The 18,850-nt window shown below is 52.5% G+C and overlaps 3 protein-coding genes across 3 annotated transcripts in view; 2 read left to right on the top strand and 1 right to left on the bottom strand.

Annotated features, from left to right (window-relative positions):
* LOC119102332 (lipoamide acyltransferase component of branched-chain alpha-keto acid dehydrogenase complex, mitochondrial-like) overlaps positions 1–2,001 on the top strand; it is a 4,954-nt gene extending 2,953 nt beyond the window's left edge. Inside the window, 3 exon segments of the mRNA XM_037225700.1 lie at positions 397–1,191; positions 1,194–1,242; positions 1,244–2,001. Of these exon segments, the coding sequence (XP_037081595.1) occupies positions 397–1,191; positions 1,194–1,242; positions 1,244–1,706 (1,307 nt within the window). The 3' untranslated portion in view covers positions 1,707–2,001.
* A 1,390-nt stretch (positions 2,002–3,391) lies between these two features.
* On the top strand, positions 3,392–8,888 carry LOC119103955 (very low-density lipoprotein receptor). The gene is made up of 2 exons (XM_037227665.1): positions 3,392–3,489; positions 7,381–8,888. Exons 1-2 carry the CDS (start codon positions 3,426–3,428, stop codon positions 7,779–7,781), a joined length of 465 nt encoding a protein of 154 aa, XP_037083560.1. The 5' UTR covers positions 3,392–3,425; the 3' UTR covers positions 7,782–8,888.
* A 2,328-nt stretch (positions 8,889–11,216) lies between these two features.
* Positions 11,217–14,784, bottom strand: LOC119103511 (compound eye opsin BCRH2-like). Its single transcript, XM_037227085.1, is given in 6 exon segments — positions 11,217–11,310; positions 11,576–12,011; positions 12,013–12,438; positions 12,440–12,558; positions 12,965–13,139; positions 14,719–14,784. Coding segments are annotated over 5 exon segments (1,155 nt in total). The 5' UTR covers positions 14,740–14,784; the 3' UTR covers positions 11,217–11,310; positions 11,576–11,597.
* Positions 14,785–18,850: the final 4,066 nt, after the last annotated feature.

Here is an 18,850-nt window from a genome sequence, read left to right as displayed (position 1 = left end):
CAAAAGCATCGATATATTTCCATGCAAGCATGCCGAATCGATTCTCACTCAGTATTATCTGCATTACCCAATAAGCATGTGAAACCATGTGTCTTTGTCATTAACAAAAATGACAGTGATAGGCTAAGTGGAACAATTATCCTGCCTAAGTCCCCTTGTATCATGTTTTCAGAAGCAGCACGCTGTTGTCAATGGCTCTTCTTCGTCAGCTGTTGAGCAAGCTCCACCCAGTGCAAAAGTGTCAGCTGGTCGGCAGGGTTTCTCCAGAGATTTTGCGGTAGCAAGTCGACTTCCGCGGCGCTCGTGACATCGCATGACAATGCCCCTGGCCAGCTAGTCGCGCCGGAAGCGCCGCGGTTGTCGGCCGCGCGGCGACTGCACACCTCCGGCCGCCAGCGGGCAAGGTCATGCCGTTCCTGCTGTCCGACATCGGCGAGGGCATCGTGGAGGTGGTGGTCAAGGAGTGGTACGTGAAGGAGGGCGACACGGTCAGCCAGTTCGACAGCTTGTGCGAGGTGCAGAGCGACAAGGCGTCCGTCACCATCACCAGCCGCTACGACGGTGTCATCCGCAAGCTGCACTACAGTGTCGACGACATGGCGGCCGTTGGCCGGCCGCTGGTCGACATCGAGACGGAGCCGGGCTCTTCTGACTCGGAGGACGAGGTGCAGGAGCGCGATGCCATCGAGGTGGTGGGCGGCGAGCACTACACGCTGCCCATTCCGGCTAAGGTGCTCACGACGCCCGCCGTGCGCCGCATGGCCATGGAGAACAGCGTCACGCTCAGTGAGGTGAAGGGCACTGGCAAGGACGGCCGCGTTCTGAAGGAGGACCTCATCCGGTTCGTGGGGGAGCGCGGCATGGGCAAGCCGCCGAAGGTGCAGGACTCGGGGGAGGCGAAGCCGCCGCAGCCGGCGGCGGTGAGGCGGGCTCCAGCCGACTCGGCGGTTCCGGCCGATTCGGTGGCTCCGCTGTCCCTGCCAAAGACCGCTAACGTCATGCTGGCCGAAGACAAGACGACTCCTGTGTCGGGCTTCACCAAGGCGATGGTCAAAGCCATGAAGCTGTCGATGACCGTGCCGCACTTCGGCTACTGCGATGAAATAGAAATGACGGCACTGGTGAATCTGCGTCCGACGCTAAAGAAAAGCGCCGAAGCGTTCGGCATCAAGTTCTCCTACATGCCGTTCATCATAAGGCATGCTCGATGGCGCTGCTGCATTTCCCCGTGCTCAACGGTCAGTGGATCCGCCGCGGAGAAGATCACCTACAAGGCCAGCCACAACATCGGCATCGCTATGGACACGCCGAACGGCCTAGTGGTGCCAAATGTGAAGCAGGTGCAGCGGCTGACGCTGCTGGAAGTGGCGCAGGAGCTGAACCGGCTGCAGGCGCTAGGCGCACGCGGCCAGCTAAGCGCCGGCGACCTCGCCGGCGGCACGTTCTCCCTCTCCAACATCGGCGCCATCGGCGGCACCTACGCCAAGCCGGTGATCGTGCCGCCCGAGGTGGCGATCGGCGCGCTGGGTCGCATCCAGAAGCTGCCGCGCTTCGCTGCGGACGGCTCCGTGGTGGCAGCGCACGTCATGCAGGCCTCCTGGTCGGCCGACCACCGCGTTATCGACGGCGCCACCATGGCGCGCTTCTCCAACATGATGAAGGCCTTCCTGGAGCAGCCCACCACCATGCTGATGCAGATGAAGTAGGCGCGAGGAGCCGGATCGCGCCGGCGGCAAGGAGTGCTCAGTGACAATGTCTTGACACTGTCCACTTGTCCGGGCGCCGTTCGCCGTAAACGGCCGGGACGGGGTTCTCGGGTTTCATGAAAGCAGCCTGTGCGCGTGCCGAGTCGGCGGCGGGCCTGTGAAGCGGCGCCAGTGCTGGGAATGACGGGTATGGGACCTTTGCTCTGTTTACACTCAAGTACGCCACGCGAGACCCAGCGGTCGCGGGTCCGGGCTGGAGGTGCTCCAGACGTCGGACGGCTTCCATCTGAATTTAGCGGGACGGCTGCTGTGGCCGGTTCTTGCGTTAGGAGGCCAGAATTGACGGGGCCATGTGCGCGGTCGGGACGCAGTCAGGGATCGCTCCCGGCCTGCGTCTGTGCCTGGATGTTCGAGCCAACTAAGTCCAGGCGCGGATATTCGGGTCAGTTGTCGAGGAAGAAGGCCGCTGCCATGATCTGACGCTGCGCGTTTAACTTACCTGGCCCCTGAGTGAGAGCCTATATTGCGGGCAATCTAGAACCCAGACAGAAAATAGTGCAACGCTGTTTGCACAAGATGAACCGATGTGAATGGTTAGCTTTTGAATATGCCCTGTGAGAGACATGTTCTGGTGTGTGCTTTTTTTAGTAAAGCTGTGCTTGTTTTGTCAGATTTACCTTGTCCGTGGCTAAGTGCAATATTTTGGCGTTGCCGGTCTCGTAAAATGTGATAGTTGCCTATTGTCGGGTCGTTTTCCATGAATGTCTGCTGATACTTTAAGACGTTTGTGGGGTGCCGGGCTGGTGATAGGTATATTTCATGTGTGTGTGTGTTTGCTAGTCCGGGGAGCCTACCACATCGTGTAGATGTTTTTCAAGGGGGCGTCGGAGGAGTACTGGATGTGTTAGTACGTAGTAAATCGTCAGATGGCGCTGAAGAACAAATGCAATAACACACACAGTCTCGGTTTTGACTGACGCTTTTTGGCAGGCGAGTGGCAATGCTCATTGCTGTGCCCTAAGACATCAAAGTTTGGAACGCCCTAGTTGAAGCGATGCTATCTTGGAGATGTTGTCATCAACCGCGCTAGTAATCAAGATGTGTGATTAAATTTTCGGAAACTCCAAGCCGTGTGGTCTGACAGACCACCACACTGTCGTCCACAGTGCTTATAGTTCTTTGCAAGAATTTATGCAAATATGAACCCTCTTTCAAGGTTACCTATTGAAGTACCTCCAACGATTGCTTTACGGGCCATTTGGCCGCTTTCAGTTCAAGTTTCGGAAGCTAGAAAACAGCGTCCGGTGTAAATGGAAGCCATTCGCCGAATATCTCTCGTTTCCACTGACCGCACTTAGCAAGTAAACGCATTAGTTTATATACGATCATTTTCGCAATGCTGTTTACAAGGACTGAACCAGCGAACTTTACCCCTGACAAGCACGCGAGAGTGCATGTGCGAGGTATGTGTGGTAGCACCGACGACCACCAGCTGCATATGACAACATTTTCCCTGACCACGGGCACCGTCTCTTCTGCACAGCTGGGCGGGGGAGGGAGGAGGCGGTAGCGTGTCACCAGGCGCTGGCCGGCCGGACTCCGCCGATACACCGGTTCACGGCACTGTTTGGTATACAGCTGTCAGTGCGCGCGACCGCCGGCCCCACTGCCAGACGTGTCGGAGAGCCGCCGAGCAGGGAGCGCGCGTGCCGCCGGACCATGGCCGCCGTCCGACTGCTGCTGTTGCTCTGTACGCTGGCCGCCGCCGTCGCCGCAGTCAGCGGTGAGTGTCGGCGCCGGGGGTCGGTCAGCCGCGGCTGGAGACGGTCCCAGCCGGGGCTTCTCCAGGTCGGCCAGCCGCGGCTGGAGACGGTCCCAGCCGGGGCTTCTCAGGTCGGCAGCCGCGGCTGGAGACGGTCCCAGCCGGGGCTTCTCCAGGTCGGCCAGCCGCGTCTGGAGACGGTCCCAGACGGGCTTCTCCAGGTCGGCCAGCCGCGGCTGGAGACGGTCCAGCCGGGGCTTCTCCGGGTCGGCCAGCCGCGGCTGGAGACGGTCCCAGCGGGGCTTCTCCAGGTCGGCCAGCCGCGGCTGGAGACGGTCCCAGCCGGGGCTTCTCCACCTCCGAGCATGTGGCCACTGCCGAGATAGGTGGGGAGGAAGGGCAAGTAGACAGTTGAAGACTTGCCTTGTTTTAGTGGACTAATGAGACGCGTGCGCTGTTGTTTTCAACTTGAGTTTACATTTGTGTTCGCGTTAGGTGGCTGTGGCTGGTCCAGAAAGAGGAGGCATTGCCCATCTGGCTTTGCACTAGACACACCTACGTTGCCTGTTGCTTTCTAATGCAGAAACACCGATGAGTGGTTGGCGTGGTGCCTCAGTGACTGTAAACCGCATTTTGGTTGGTTGCAGTGCTCATGATGCAGGTAAATTAGTTTATTTGGGACGCCAAATGAACTTAGTTTCGGGTGGAGAATATGTAACCGACATTATCATTACCGGCGTCACAAGGTGTTGATGTGCCAGTGGACTGTAGATCATTTACCCCTGAGTCTATGGTATATATATATATATATATATAATATATATATATATATATATCACTTACAACTTAAGACTAGACTGCGATGCATAGTGTCAATCAACAGCAACGGTGACAGCCTAAAGTCAGCACGAAAATTGTTCAGAGGGCGCGAAATAACCTCTGCATCTGAATTGCCATTTAGCCTCAGTAACGTCACAGGCAGCTATGATCATTGGGGACCGTATGACTGCGACATTATGCAGGAAGGCCGGCTGTGCTGAGGGTAGCGCATGCTTGAGTCCTTCATGGTTCTTAAGCTGGGGAGTGTGCGCATGTCATGCTGCGCGATACACGCCATAGGACCGCACCACATGCAGATATGTGCACCAGATGATAACAAAGACTGCCAAACTAAAAAGAATGCAGACCACGCGCTACAGCACGGATGCCGCAGCAGGATGTAATGAAGACCACATCCTGACATTACAGATTGCGTGCCATGCTTGTCACGAATAGTCTCGACCGTCAGTGACAAGTTGGCAGAGAGGACATATGATCTTAGTTCTTGGTAGAAAAGTGTCGCAAAGCATTGTGACGTAAAAGACGAGTGCAATTAGTAAAACAAAAGTGCAAACAGGAACTTTAAGGAATTTGCTCGACCTGTCATGTTGCAGAATTGCAAATGCATCTGCAGAAACGCTTTTACAAAAAAGCTGCACAGTTAGAACAATCCTTTAAGGTTTCTAAAGTAAGTAGCAATATCACGCCAGCAACTTTTCCACCCCTAAAGCCTCCACGCGCCCGCTTGGCCAGTTGAATTACCTATCGCTCGGGTGGGGTGGGGGGATGGGGGCTCATTTTGACCACCTGAGATCTCAGAAACTAAGACAGATACAAACACCAAATCAGTGGGAAGTGTTGGGATGTACGTTAATCGTTCTTGGCCAAGCTTTGAGGTTCCTAGGTCATGATCTTAGGGTCAAATAAGGTCAAACAAGACTCAACCTTTAGATCAGTGTCCAAAGCCCCCCCCCCCCCAGAGACCTTATCCTGCCACCGCCGTTCACCTAGATGCCTTAAGCAAAGGTTCTAGCAAATGGGCAAGATGTTCTAGCAATGGGTCACTGGTGTACATTTAAGGTTGGTGACCTTGTTTGACGTCTCGAAGGTCATGGTCACCAAAATCATACAAAATTGTTTTAATTTCTGCATTTAGATATGGATTAGGGATTACGCTGGGCAGTACATTCCTAACAACAAAGGTTGACCTGGGCCATTTTAGGTCCAGTGACTTATTGTGACCTTGTAAAGGTCGTTGAAGATGCATTATGTGGTTCGTGCTATCAGCAACCTCAAAATGAGCACCAAAAACTACCCCATGTAGCAAGCTCTGGGGTAAGAACAGGTTAGTTTTTACCTTGATCTGACCTTCATACTTGACCCTAGGTCAATAACCCTTGACTCAATTTTGAGTTTCGCAAGAAGCTATCTCAGAAATGTGTGGCCCTAGTCCAAACGCTCCGTTGTTGCATCAGGTTAAGCGATTCGCCAGAAGCTGTTTTCGCTGAATCCATGTGATGACTTTGATCTCACTGAGGTCAGCGAGCCTACATGGTGCATGCAAATGCTTGATGCCTAGCGATCCGATCTTCAGTTGTCTACACCTAGGCAAAATTTAGCGTGGCTGCGCGGCGCCGTTAGGAATTATTCCAAAAAACCTTCGGGAGAGGGTTCAGATTGACCTCCGCCCACCCGAGTGCGTGTTAAGAGTGTTGCAATTGTGTGAGGTTTGTAACTGAAATTGGCATTTTTGAAGAGCTTCCAGTGCGGCTTACAACTCTGTCCCTCTAAAGACCTAAAACCATCTAGTTTTTTAGCTGCACACGCCCACGAAGATGTGCAGACCTTTTCATGCAACCTATTTTCAAAGTCATTCAGGCACACATAACGCCATAGAAATGTCATTGTAGTCCTGCCACCCCATTGGCCATGCAGTGTTCAAGGCCAGGAAAACATAGATTCGTCGAGCCTGCCATATCTAGAAAACGTGAGCTCGACTTACAGATATAATGGACGTCAAATGACTCCCAATCAATGATGAGCAGACTTGTGCAAGTTCCAATCACGTTCATTTAGTTGGATTAGAGCTCTTTTGACCAGTAAAGATTATCTCAGGGATGTGGGATGAGGGGGGAATAGATAACGGTGGGACAGGACTGCATGCGCCTGGGGGACCAACCGCCAAACCCCAGCTCGCGCAGAAACCCCTCTGTGGATATGTGCCGAGCGCCGGTCGGGGTCCTGCTCCACGGGGTTCCTCGACCTACTCGTGGCTGGCGCATTTAACCTACCGCGAACTGGCAGGGCGTCGTGAGGATGAAAGATGAAACAAGAAAGAGGATATACCACTGTTTTTCACAACGCAGATTGAAGGGGAATGCGATTCCCCCGTCGTTTTCAGATTAATAAAGATAGACCTAAGCGGAAAACACCAGTAGATTCGTATTGATTGCATATCGCGGCTAATAATAATTTTGCCAGGCCAAAGGTCAAACTTTCCCGAAAATCGCATTTTTTCAGATTCATGACCGACAGTGAATACTAGATATATAAAACTATGGACAACAGTATATAGTTTTTGTGTGTTTAGAGCATGCATTTATTATAAATGGCTACGTTAATACACCAATGTCGGCCCGGCGCACGCTTTCCGCGGCATCATCGGATTCTGCCCATGCCTGCCACAGATCGCCGTGCAGTATTCCCCAAAGAACCACTCCTGCTCCGAAACCAAAAAAAGCTAATGACGCACTTGTGGTGCCAAAACACGCGCATTGAACACCCCATGGGCTGTTGAAACTTTGAGCACCATCGCATAACATGCCGGAGAAGTATCCTGAAAACAAGTTAACAGGGTCGCCTTAACCCCCATGCGGGCCTCGGTGCAAGGTAGGTACCTCCAAGACTGGTTAGGCGGCGGAGGCGGGCTGGAATGATGACGTACCTGAGCCTTGTAATGTAAATGGCTCGAAAACCTAAGCAAACTGGGCCAGACGCCTTCGGGAACCCACACACACGACTCTTACCAGTGTATTGAAATATCACAATCGACAGCACGATAGGTCGTGGCTTAAGCTGTCCGCCCTGTTGCAGGCGCCGGCAACAGCACGGTGACCTGCGAAGCCGGCGCCTTCGCCTGCGCCGACGGCATGCTCTGCGTCCCCAGCACCTGGCGCTGCGACATTGAGCATGACTGCTCGGACGGCAGCGACGAGTGGAACTGCGCGGCACCGGCGTGCGCCACCGGCGACTTCCGCTGCGACTCCGGCAGGTGCATCCACGGCTCCTGGCGCTGCGACGGAGACCAGGACTGCCCAAACGGCAGCGATGAGCAGAACTGTTCTTCGACCGGCTCAGAGCAGCCCGAGGACCACGAGAGGCCCGAGCGGCCCGTAAACCGCACCTGGGTGACCAGCGGTGGCCGGCCCGTGATGCCCCAGGCCGTGATGCTCTTGGCGCCACTGCTGCTGCTGCGCGGCGCTCACGCTCTGTAATGATCACCGGCGTGCGGTAACGTGACGTCACGGTGACCCGGGCGAAGGTCATCGCCCTGACGATAGCGAACGCGAACCACCCGGCACAAGTGCCTCCTATTGCAGTGCGAGGTCCCGCCTGATCGAATGAAGTCCGCATATGGACAGTGGGCGTCCCCGAAATCACCGCGCAATGACTGCACGGTACGCGGCAGCAGCAACAGCAGCGAGCAGCAGCAGCAGCGAGAAGGTGGTGCGGCTCCGTGGTGGAGAATCAGCTGTCGAGCAGGCTCCGGACTTCGCGAGAGGAGGGGGGATGGGGCAGAATCCGTCACTCTTGTGATAGCTGTACCGTGCGCGGTGCGGACGCTATGCGATGCCGCTAAGAAATGCGGGACTCGTGAGTAGCGCATGGCGTCGCACATTTTGTTACACTTGTAGCAGAGTGAGCGAGGCCCAGTTTGAGTTTGTTTTGTCCTTGTTTTAAACTGGGACCGGTGGCATTCATGCTCTCTGGGAAATGATATATTTGAATACAATGAGAGCGGTGTCATGCTGTCTTAAGCCATATTAAGCACACAATATGCTCCAAATTTCAACAACTCGGCAACTCCTAACATGTTCACGTTTCGCCGTACGAACGCAAAGGATTTGCAGGCAAAGCAATGTGTACGCGACGTTTCCACACGACATTTCAGCGCGAGGAAAGTAAAGCGTCCTCGCTCGATAACATCGGAAACCCTAAACTCACGGGTCCGAAGCCCAAGCTTAGGATCGTCGACCGAGTGTCGTAGCGGAATAGGATCAACACATTTAGGCTGAAAAGGGAAGAAAATGGCATTGACAAACGCATAGCTTGACATGTGCAGACAGTGTGGGACCTCGAATAAACTAAGAATCTGACTGTTTCTGTACGCTTTGAACACTTCCTGTCAGTCTACGGCAACTGTAGCGAATACCGATGTTAAGCCAAATGCACAGTGCTGCTGAGAGCCACTGTCTGTAAAGCAACAAGTGATCTTGGCAACACCCAATCCGTGGCTGTGTCGGAGATCGACCGAGAAACGCCAATGTTGCTTCGTTTGAAACCGGTCTCGAATGCAACGCGTTGCTGTACAAACCAATACATGTGACCATGACACAGACGTAGTCCAGTTCCCTGTGATCAGTATGAAACTAAATTATTTGCGTTTTTCGCAGTACCAAAGGCGAGCGTTTTTAACTAAAAATGCATCGCTTTTGTAGGCAAAAGTGCTCAGCCTTGGTCAGACCCACGGCCAGCAAATTTCCAAACCAAGCAATTCGTTGACCTACCAAAGCTCCATCAGTGTATTTCTGCCTCCCAAAGTTCCATGGCTGACGAACTTTCCCAAACATTGACAATGCCTGGTTGGGTGGGTTTCTGCGGGGTCCGACTGCACTTCGTCTATATGCTCATGATTTGTAGCTTACGTCTGTTATTGTCTCGCTGTGCCACGCAGGTTACCTTGCTCGCCACAGTTTAAGGTACTTGTCAGAAGTATTAAGCCGCCCGTTCTGACGTGTTGTAGCACAACCAGCGGTTCTCAAGTTCCGAGCGCTCACCCAAATTGCTTTGGGAGTGCCCGTCGGGCGTTATCACAGTGTTTTGAACCGATGTTTCACTAAGACGTAGTCTCTTGAGTGCAGGAACGTCACGCAAAGTGAGCGTTTGTGCCTCACATCACAGTGCTATGTGGAAAGCTTGTAATCAAAATGACAATTTAGAAAACATCCACGTTTGTACTGGCCACATCCAGGGGATACAAATCTGGTAATATCAACTGATGAATACCTGTTTTATGAGAACCAAGACCATCCCATGTATCGCGAAAGATCACCAACAAAGATCACCATCAAAGATCACAGACTTATGCAAGGCATGGTCCAACCACTCACCTGCCAGCTAGCTGGGGGGGGGGGGGGGGGCTACGACACAGATCTAAAGATGCATGTTTGGGCACGCGCACGCATCAGGCTAAGTAGAGGTGGGTAGAGGAGTAGAGTAAGTAGAGCCCATTCCCCGCTCACAGCGCAGATGCGGCTAGGATCGGAAGGAAACAAGCCGCAGAGGCAGCCCTATCCAACTTTAGAGACATAAAGCTCTGGGCTTTGCAGTTTTGCGGACATGTGTGTAGTTGCCTCATGCAGGCGCTCCAATGCAAAGCTTAGTTCATTATGCCCCGTGGTTTACCGACAGCCTGATTGTGCGGGTTCCATACATGTCCGCGGATCAGGCAGGACGCCAGCTTGAGCAATAATCCGAATGTGCACGTGCACGTGCACGGGTAAGCGTATGGGAGAACTGTCGATCAAAGCTGCACCGATGGAAAACTCTCCATTTCATGTTGCTTCCCAGTGATAATAGCGCTGGAGACTGTCCCAGGGTGGGGTCAATCATGGCGTGGATCGATTCCCACCAAAGACAAGCGCATCGCTCAGATACGAAGGCTAAGGATTTTTCGATGGTTTTGATCAATAACAGGACAATGAAAGCAACCCTGCGTCCCTCCGTTGCCAGGACTGGCGTCCAGGCGCCAGAGAAGCTATGGACGAATTTCGGGGGTGGCTCAAACCAACCAAGGAAAGGTGGTTTGTCTCTCGTAGTGTACCTTTTGATTATTTCACGACAGATGTGAGCGTTCGTTGTCCAATGTTTCTGTAACGATTTAAGCTGGACATTTTGAAAGAAAGGATTTCTGGAATCAGAGCTCACACTAAGCGGTGTTTGTGATGTAGGCCCTGAACCCTTCCACCCGATCGTGCAGTTCCAAGCCAGCGGCAGAATTTCATGGCGGAAGTTTAACGTGCTGCGATGTTTGGAACAGCCCGTCCTGCCCTCTGACGTTACCTGACCTTGCGCGTGGCCACTGTCATCGGTCGGAAGCCATATCTGTCAAGGGCAAATGGATGGTATGCAATCTGTTCGTAAAGCGTTGGTTGGCCCGCATCTATTTTCCTCTAATCTGGTGTGCTCTTTCCTCTAATCTGGCGTTCCTCTAATCCTCTAATCAATGCTGGAGGATGTTTGTACGATAGCGGCCAAAGGAGTGAGGCTCAGTGGTGGCTCAGTTCTGGCTTTCCATCCCGTTCAAAACCCTGCTATGCTCTCTTGCGTGGAATGGTCTGGAATGATGAGTTGCTCGAGCCGTATCTGGTGTTGGAGATATCAGATACGCGGTATCTGATATCTCATCATCATATCTTCATGCAACGTCAGCCGTGCAGCGTCCACTTCCATGACGCATTTACTCCCTTTGCTGCCGTTTTTTGGAGAGATAAGAGGTATAGGATCTTGCATCCATTTATTGCTAGTGCAATGAACACAGGACGCAACCGCAGTGAAGCACACGGGACACTTATCAAACATGGCGCGCGGGAGAAACCAGCATCCAACGATTCCTGCCACCGCGCAGCCAATGAGAGATATTCTAGGACTGCTATTTGCTGAGGGCGAGACAACGGCATCAAAATGAACGGAGGTGGGCTTTTCTCTCGATCTTTGCTTTCGTCGATGGTCACTTCCTTGGATCTGAAAAGAGGCGGAGCGTCAATGCAACACGACATCAGAGTGCCCAAGGGACAGCCGCCGGGGCCATAGGATGAATGTCGCGCCCACCCTCAGAGCTGAGAACTAACCACTAGTGCTCTACTGACTTCGAAGCAAAAGCCTGCACACACGAGTCGTTGATCCGACTAGGCATTGTCCTGCAACTGTTAAAATAGACCTGCAGTGACTTCGGCCGAGTTAAAGCCCAGACATATCAGATTACGCCGCTGGGGGAAGGCTGACGTACCGTGCGGCCAGCCAGCAGGTGCTCAGGCCTTCTCCTGGTTGGCCGTGTCGGCCGACGCCGTGGACACGGTCTCGGCTGCGCGGCTCTTGGGCGCCTCGTCGTTGCTGATGCACACCCACGGCATGTGCTTGCGCAGCGCCGCCCGGTACTTGGGGTGGCTGAGCGCGTACACCAGCGGGTTGTACGTGCTCACGGCCTTCGCGAAGAGCGCCGGCAGCGCCGACACCAGCGGCGTCACCAGCATCGGGTTGCCGCCGATGCCGATGGCGACGACGATGCAGTATGGCGTCCAGCAGAGCGCCCACACGGAGATGTTGGCCAGCGCCACCTTGGCAATACGGATCTCGGCCGACTGCTTGTCCTGGTCGGCGTTGCTGCGCAGCGTCGACACGTTCATCTTCTTCGCCTGCTCCTTCAGCGCCTTCTCGTGCTGGAACTACGGCGTTCACGATGTGGTAGTAGAAGAAGCAAATCGTTAGGATCGGCATCATATAGAAGAAGATGATGCAGCACCAGATGTAGGCGGTGTTGGTCACCCCGCGGTCGAAGTAGTCGAACGTGCACGAGTCCAGAATGCCCTCGGGCACGTAGGCTCCGATGCCGAAGAACGGTAGGAGGGTGAAGGCCAGTGTGTACCCCCAGATGAGCAGCATGATGCCGAACGCCTTGCCGGTGGTGAGAGGTGCGGCGTTGAAGGACTGCACGATGACGCGGTAGCGGTCCCAGCTGATGGCGACAAGAGAGCAGATGCTGCAGAGGCCGCTGACGGCACCCAGGAAGCCGGCCACCTCGCAGGCGCGCGGCCCCAGCTGCCACGCACCGCCCAAGAACGCGTTGTAGATGAAGGCCGTGTGGTTGGTGGTAGGTCATGACGAGATCCGACAGGGTCAAGTTGATCACCAACATGTTGGACGGAGTGCGCAGCCCCTTGTCCTTCAGGAACAGGTACAGCGCCGTCAAGTTGCCGAACATGGAGACCACGACTGAAACGAGGCCAAACGGTGAGGCCCAGCCCTGCGCTGCGATCCTGACAAGGAACAGGAAGATTGCATTTATTTTTTGCAGAGTGAATCAACGCCTAAGTTCAGCAAAAGTAGCCACTAGATACAGTAAAGCCTGTGTCGACACTGGAGAGCTAATGTAGCGCATACGGGGACTGAAATATTACAACAGGCTCTCACCATGCCTCGACAAAAATGAAGTGCTTACCACCTCACATCTGCGCAACAAAATAGGTACTAGTCATCTCCTAGCTGATGAAGGGCGACAGCTGCATCGAATTTTCACACATGGAAAGCAAAAAGGTTTGAATAAAGATAGGTCAAGCGTACAACTGTACCGCTTACACTATATCACACAGTTGTCGAATGCCGACCATGTTGTACTTACACAAGACCAGGTAGATCATGCCGATCATGTAGTGCCAGAGCGGATTGACTGGCGGGAAGTTGTACCAGTGCTTGGGGATGATCTCAAGCATTTCGGCAGGAGCGGTGTCAGGCACCCGGGCGTTGGGGTCGAACATCCAGCCGAACTTCTCATCGCGGGCCGAGACCGCGAAAACCTGAGGGCAGTCGACGAGAGGTCAGGCAGGAGCGGTGTCAGGCACCCGGGCGTTGGGGTCGAACATCCACGAACTTCTCATCGCGGGCCGAGACCGCGAAAACCTGAGGGCAGTCGACGAGAGGTCAGGCAGGAGCGGTGTCAGGCACCCGGGCGTTGGGGTCGAACATCCGGCCGAATTCCTCATCGCGGGCCGAGACCGCGAAAACCTGGGGGCAGTCGACGAGAGGTCAGGCTGGGCCGGCCCAGGAGGTCATGCTGGGGCTGTCCTTGATGTCAGACGCACTGGGGGTTTTCACGATTGTCCAAGAGGCGAGACTGAAGAGGTCCGTGAGGTCAGACAGGGGGAGGTGACCAAGGTCGAATTGTGAGCGGTTTGGGGGGCCCTGAGCTGCCGAGGGTCGAGAGGTCTCGAGCTGCTGAAGCTCGAAAGAGTTGACTTGAGATATCCGACGCGATTGCCCTGATAAAGCTGGGAATGAGTTCGGCAAAGGTGTTCACGAAGGTGTCACTGCCACCTAGGCTGAGCAATACGCAGTTAAGTTCAACAGCAGTAGTTGTGTAGATGATTTGGGCCTGATGACAGTGCAAAGTATTTAGCGATACGTAAAATTTAGGTTAACGGATTTTATGCGTTACTAGTCAAATGACTGTTCGTCACGCCTCAGTGAAAGCAGAGGTGCATAAAGAGACCATGGCTGGCCAGGAAGCGCGGGCACAACTATGATGGACTGTACCCGAGGGCATTCCGCTGACATGCTGGCGAGGTCGGCCACCTAGACCGGGCTGTTGGTTGACGATCAGTCGCATGATATTCCCTCCCTATACGCGGCATGTGTGTATGTGTGTTGCATTATTCTGTCACATTCTTGAGATACTACGGGGCGTCGAAATCCAGCAACTGGGAGTGATGCAAAGGTTCAACACTGCTCATAAGCAAACATTATGTTATCTAGATGGCAGCCTAGCATGCACTATGTCCCAAACATACTAATGGGAGACTTCGGCACGTCGAAGTCCGATAGCTGAGAATGATGGAAATAGCTGCTGCCTATAAGCAAACCATTATGCTACCTAGGTGGGCAGTCAAGCATGCACTATGTCCTAAACAGAGACACTAGCAATTGCCATCAGAGGATTGCGGTTCTGAGTTGTAGATCCAGATTTTCGCAAGCTACAATAAGCCTTTTGACATATCATTTAATATCTACAATCCCCTCACAAATTTCATGAATTGTATTTTAAAACTAAAGGCCCAAATGAAAATTATCTCTCAGCTTTTTTAAGATGCCGGATCCACCAGTAGCTCTTTTCGAAGGTCAGCGCGATCCGGAACTCTCTGCCAGGATCGTGTCGCATGTCTGCCTGCATTTGGCGGTTTCTTCACACTTCTCGCAAAGTAAGACATAACCAAGCATAAGACCAAGTGCCCATGCCTTAAGTAAGTGCTCGCCGACACAACCAGTATACCGCATGCCGCCATTCCAGCGCCCTGGCACCAGACCTTGGGCGCTATGGGCAAGGACTGGAGACAGGGGAAGCCGCCACCTGCATGCAGGACCTGGGGACCGCAGACTCACCGCCGCGTGAATGTTCGCCATCCTGTCGCCTCGGGTCTACCGACCACTGCTCACATGCCACTGGCTGTCTGGCGGAGATGGCGGACGTCGGCAGCCCTTTATACCGACAACCGAGCGCCGCGGGGCTTCGGCATGACCTTGCTCTTCCGCATCGTACCGCTTCTCCCGTCTTCGGCGGCGCGGCCGGGCCGACTTACACGCTGACAGCGATGAGGTGACAAGCACGCGTAGTTCCACTTACCTTTTGCATCGCCAGTAACAAAGCCTGGGACAACGCGGTCCGATGAACGTGGAATGTTTTTTACAGAGACGACGTATTTTTTCTCCGACTAAGCACCGCTGATCGCCAGCGCTTGACTTTAACGGCTGTTGCACACGCACTAACGGTGCCGCAGCCAAGCAGAAGGTTTTGGGATTTCGCCCCTCCCTCCCACTCTCCTCTTGAGGTGGTTGGTTCCATCGGGCCTAAGTCTTTCTGGACACATTGCTATTAAGTGGTTAGACTTGTCTGTGAGGCTTGTAAAACATCAAAAACGCGGCTTGAGACGCCAAAATAGGACCTTGAGCTCGGAAAAAGTCATCCAAATAAGCAGCATCCCCCTCTTTTTGAAGCAGAGGGGCCCCATTGGCTGAAAGGGCTTACCATGACCCGATCTGACCGCTTGCTGGGCGAAATTATGGATTTGCCACTACATACTCATCATTACTATATTTCTACTTTCTCGTATACAACGTCGCCCGTATTGAGTGATGATTGTGTCATTGGATAAACACACTTAAGATATTGTTGCTTTCTGATTATTGTTGAAATGGGTGCAATCAAGCAATACTCGTGCTGCCGCTGCGAAAGCTTCTCTGATCATCAAAACGGCCGTTGGTTATCTGTAACGCAGACACAAGATGAGACGCCGTGTCCACGCTACAGATGTTTGCATTTTTGGATACCCTCGCGTAAGTGTGGAATTAGGGAGCCGGATGCACCACGGCCCTACCTCCTTCCGTAAAAGTGTTGTATTAGCCCTGTCTGATGCATGGGATGGATCGACTCCAAATAAGGTGCTTTACCCGCCCTTATTTGCGACATTTCCAAGCTGCCGTCCGGGCGACACGGTCGTGACCAACGGAATTAATCACGAGGGAAACCACCCTTGTCCGCCAGCTCGCCACCCCGGGTCCTAGTTGGTTCAGTATTAAAGGGATTAGGCTCTGCCAAAGACCGCTTTTACGGGCGAATACGTGGGCTGGGCGAGCTTTGACGCCAGCCCACCGGAAATTGTGCAACTCCAGCGGACCGGCCGGCCGAGCCAGGCCCAACTCAGCAGCCAGTCGGGCCTTTGACCGACGTATAGCTTTGCAGCCACTGGCTGTCCCGTCGTGATGTTCCGTCGACAAGTGGCACAATTCTTTAAACGCGGTGCACTAGTATTTTCAAAGCATTTTAAATGTAAAGCGCTTGGCAATGCAGCGTATTATGCAATGCTGCAAGGTTGCCACGAGGTCGATTATCCTACACTTCACGTTGGAGCATAATGTACCAGGTACAAAGTACTACTAGATCACAAAATGTTCGGCGTGGAGGAGCGTCAGCCATTGATCGGAAGGCCAGCAATGCCATCTCTTCGGAGGCCGATCATGAAAGCAAGGCACCGTGGCCTAACTTGAGAGAGATTCGGTCGTGAAAGCGGCATAGGCGCGTGCTTTTGTTCATCACGATCAACCCAACAATATTTGCGTAGTTGGCAATGATGTGGTTACAATTCCCCAAAGGTGTAAGTTGTAGCAATTCCATCGATTGCATCGATTGAAATTGATAGAATAGGCCAGACTTACAAACCGGACTTCAAGCCATGTTGTACGTGAATCTATGCTCTGACGCGACCACCAGCGTGCCTCTGCCTGCCAAAGCTTTGAGAAAAAGATATCCCAGGGCAATTATAAGTCCAGTTTCATATGGGTAACTAAAGGCGTCTGGCTATACCCGATGTTGGATGCTACCTACACGCTGAAAACATTCGCGTTTGTAATTATCTCGCCAGTGCCGCAAAACGCCGCAAAATGTGCCTGACTGTTGAGAAACAGAGAGCGCGAGTGAGAGAAACAGAGGAGAGAGAGAGAAAGAAAAGAGAGAGAGAGAGAGAGAGAGAGAGAGAGAGAGCAGAGAGCGAGGGAGAGATATAGAGATATCCGCTCTCTCTCTCTCGTCTATAGCGATACTATCGCGTCTCTCTCTCTCGCTCGCTCTCTCTACTCTCGCTCGCTCTCTCTCTCTCTCTCTCTCTCCTCTCGCTCTCTCTCTCCTCTCTCTCTCTCGCTCTGTCTACAGAGAGCATGAAGAAACTTGCGGCAACTCCCCTGTTTGTTCTGCTGTTTTTTTTTTGCCTGGAGTTTTCACTTTATGTTTGATAATTGCGCAAACTCTTGCACTCAACATGAGCAAATTGCATGGGAGCACCGCTAATAGAACTTTGACAATAGCATTATTGTCCGCAAAATCGCAGCCGAAGATGAGGTACAACAATGTCAATCTTTCCAATGGTCTAGCAATGTTTTGGGTGAACATATTATTTTTAAATCACGGTGTTGTGCTCATTTTTAAGCGTAAACAGGCGAAGACATCTTGGCACGTCAACTCGCTCTTTTTACTCTAAAACTCGATGCTTATCATCTGCCGTCGTATGCTGCGTACAACACGATTTAAAAAATGCTACCACAATGAGGCTTAACACACATTCAGGTGGGGGTCACTTTGACCCCCCCCCCACCTGAATGTTTTTCCAGAATAATTTCCGAAGGACGCGGCGTAGCCACACCAATAGACAACTGAATAGCGGATTTTGCGTTTTTACAAATTTTGGTGTACATTGTAAGGTCTCTGACCTACGGCAGGTCAGAGTCATGCCATGGATTCAGCGAAAGCTATTTCAAAGGAATCGTCCAACCTAATGCAACAATGGAATGTTAGAGGAAGCCATACGTCTCTAAGATAGTTTCTTAAGTAACACAACATTTGAATGAACAAACTCCGTTGACTTAAGGTCAGATATGATGGTCAGACTAAGGTCAAAACAATTTGTTTTTTAATCTAGAGCTTGCTGTATGGGATAGTTCTGGGGCTCATTTCGAATTCATCGATAACAGGAAGCGCATGGCAATCTTCCATAGACCCCTTAAACGTCAGAACTGGCCACTGACCTAAAATGACTCAGGTAAACATTTTGCCTTTAAGAACATACTGCCTAGCGTAATCTTTGTTGCTTATTCAAATGCAAAACTCAAAGCAGTCTTGCATGAGTTTGGTCACCATGGCCCGCGAAAGGTCAAACGGGGTCACTGACCGTAAATGGGCACCAGCAGCCTCTAACAGGTACCAATGTTCTGAGGGCACTTTGACATCAATCTTGAGCCTGACCTTGTTTGACCTTATTTGACCCGGAGATCATGACTAAAAAAAACAAATTTTGACACAAGTGTGTACACATGCAGACCAACACATCCTGTAAATAAGGTGTTTCTAACTTCCTCAGTTGCTTAGATCTCAGTAGGGTCAAAATGAGTCCATTCTCAAGCGAGGGGTATTCAACCGACCACACGGGCGCATGTTAAGCCAAAAAACAGCTGCGTTTGACAATTGCATTAACAACGGCGCCAAAGAAGCGGTGAATGAATCGACACGTGTGGTAATGACTTCATTTCGGAAAAAAATTAATAATTTTGATGCTCCCTATTTAAGCACGCGAGCGTGCGTTCACAAATTAGATGCAATTGTCAACAATGTGCGAGTTCCCTGTTGAAATATCTCAAAGGGGTTGAATACATGAACATTTTGCCACCATGAGTCCATGTGTAGACAGCCTGAGACTGCAACCTCTTGCTAGAAACCACACAACTTGTGATATTCGATCACAAAACGGTCAGCAGGCTTTGCAGGACTTATTTCTGCCGGGGCGGCTGAATATTTCACTCGCATCCGTCTATTGCTAAAAACTAGCCTTGTTCTTGTGGCGCACAATCGTGAAGCCAAGGTCTGGAAATCGGGTCAGCGCCCAGAAATCTCATTAGGGGTGACGGGTGCAACTGCAGCCAGCGCCCGCGCGCAGCGGGAAGCCCAACCACGGCAAGGCCAACCGACCCC

Source organism: Pollicipes pollicipes, unplaced genomic scaffold (genome assembly GCF_011947565.3).
Source record: "Pollicipes pollicipes isolate AB1234 unplaced genomic scaffold, Ppol_2.1 Scaffold_5724;HRSCAF=6776_pilon_pilon_pilon, whole genome shotgun sequence".
NCBI classification, from domain to species: Eukaryota; Metazoa; Arthropoda; class Thecostraca; order Pollicipedomorpha; family Pollicipedidae; genus Pollicipes; species Pollicipes pollicipes.
This window is presented reverse-complemented; position numbering and strand designations above follow the sequence as displayed.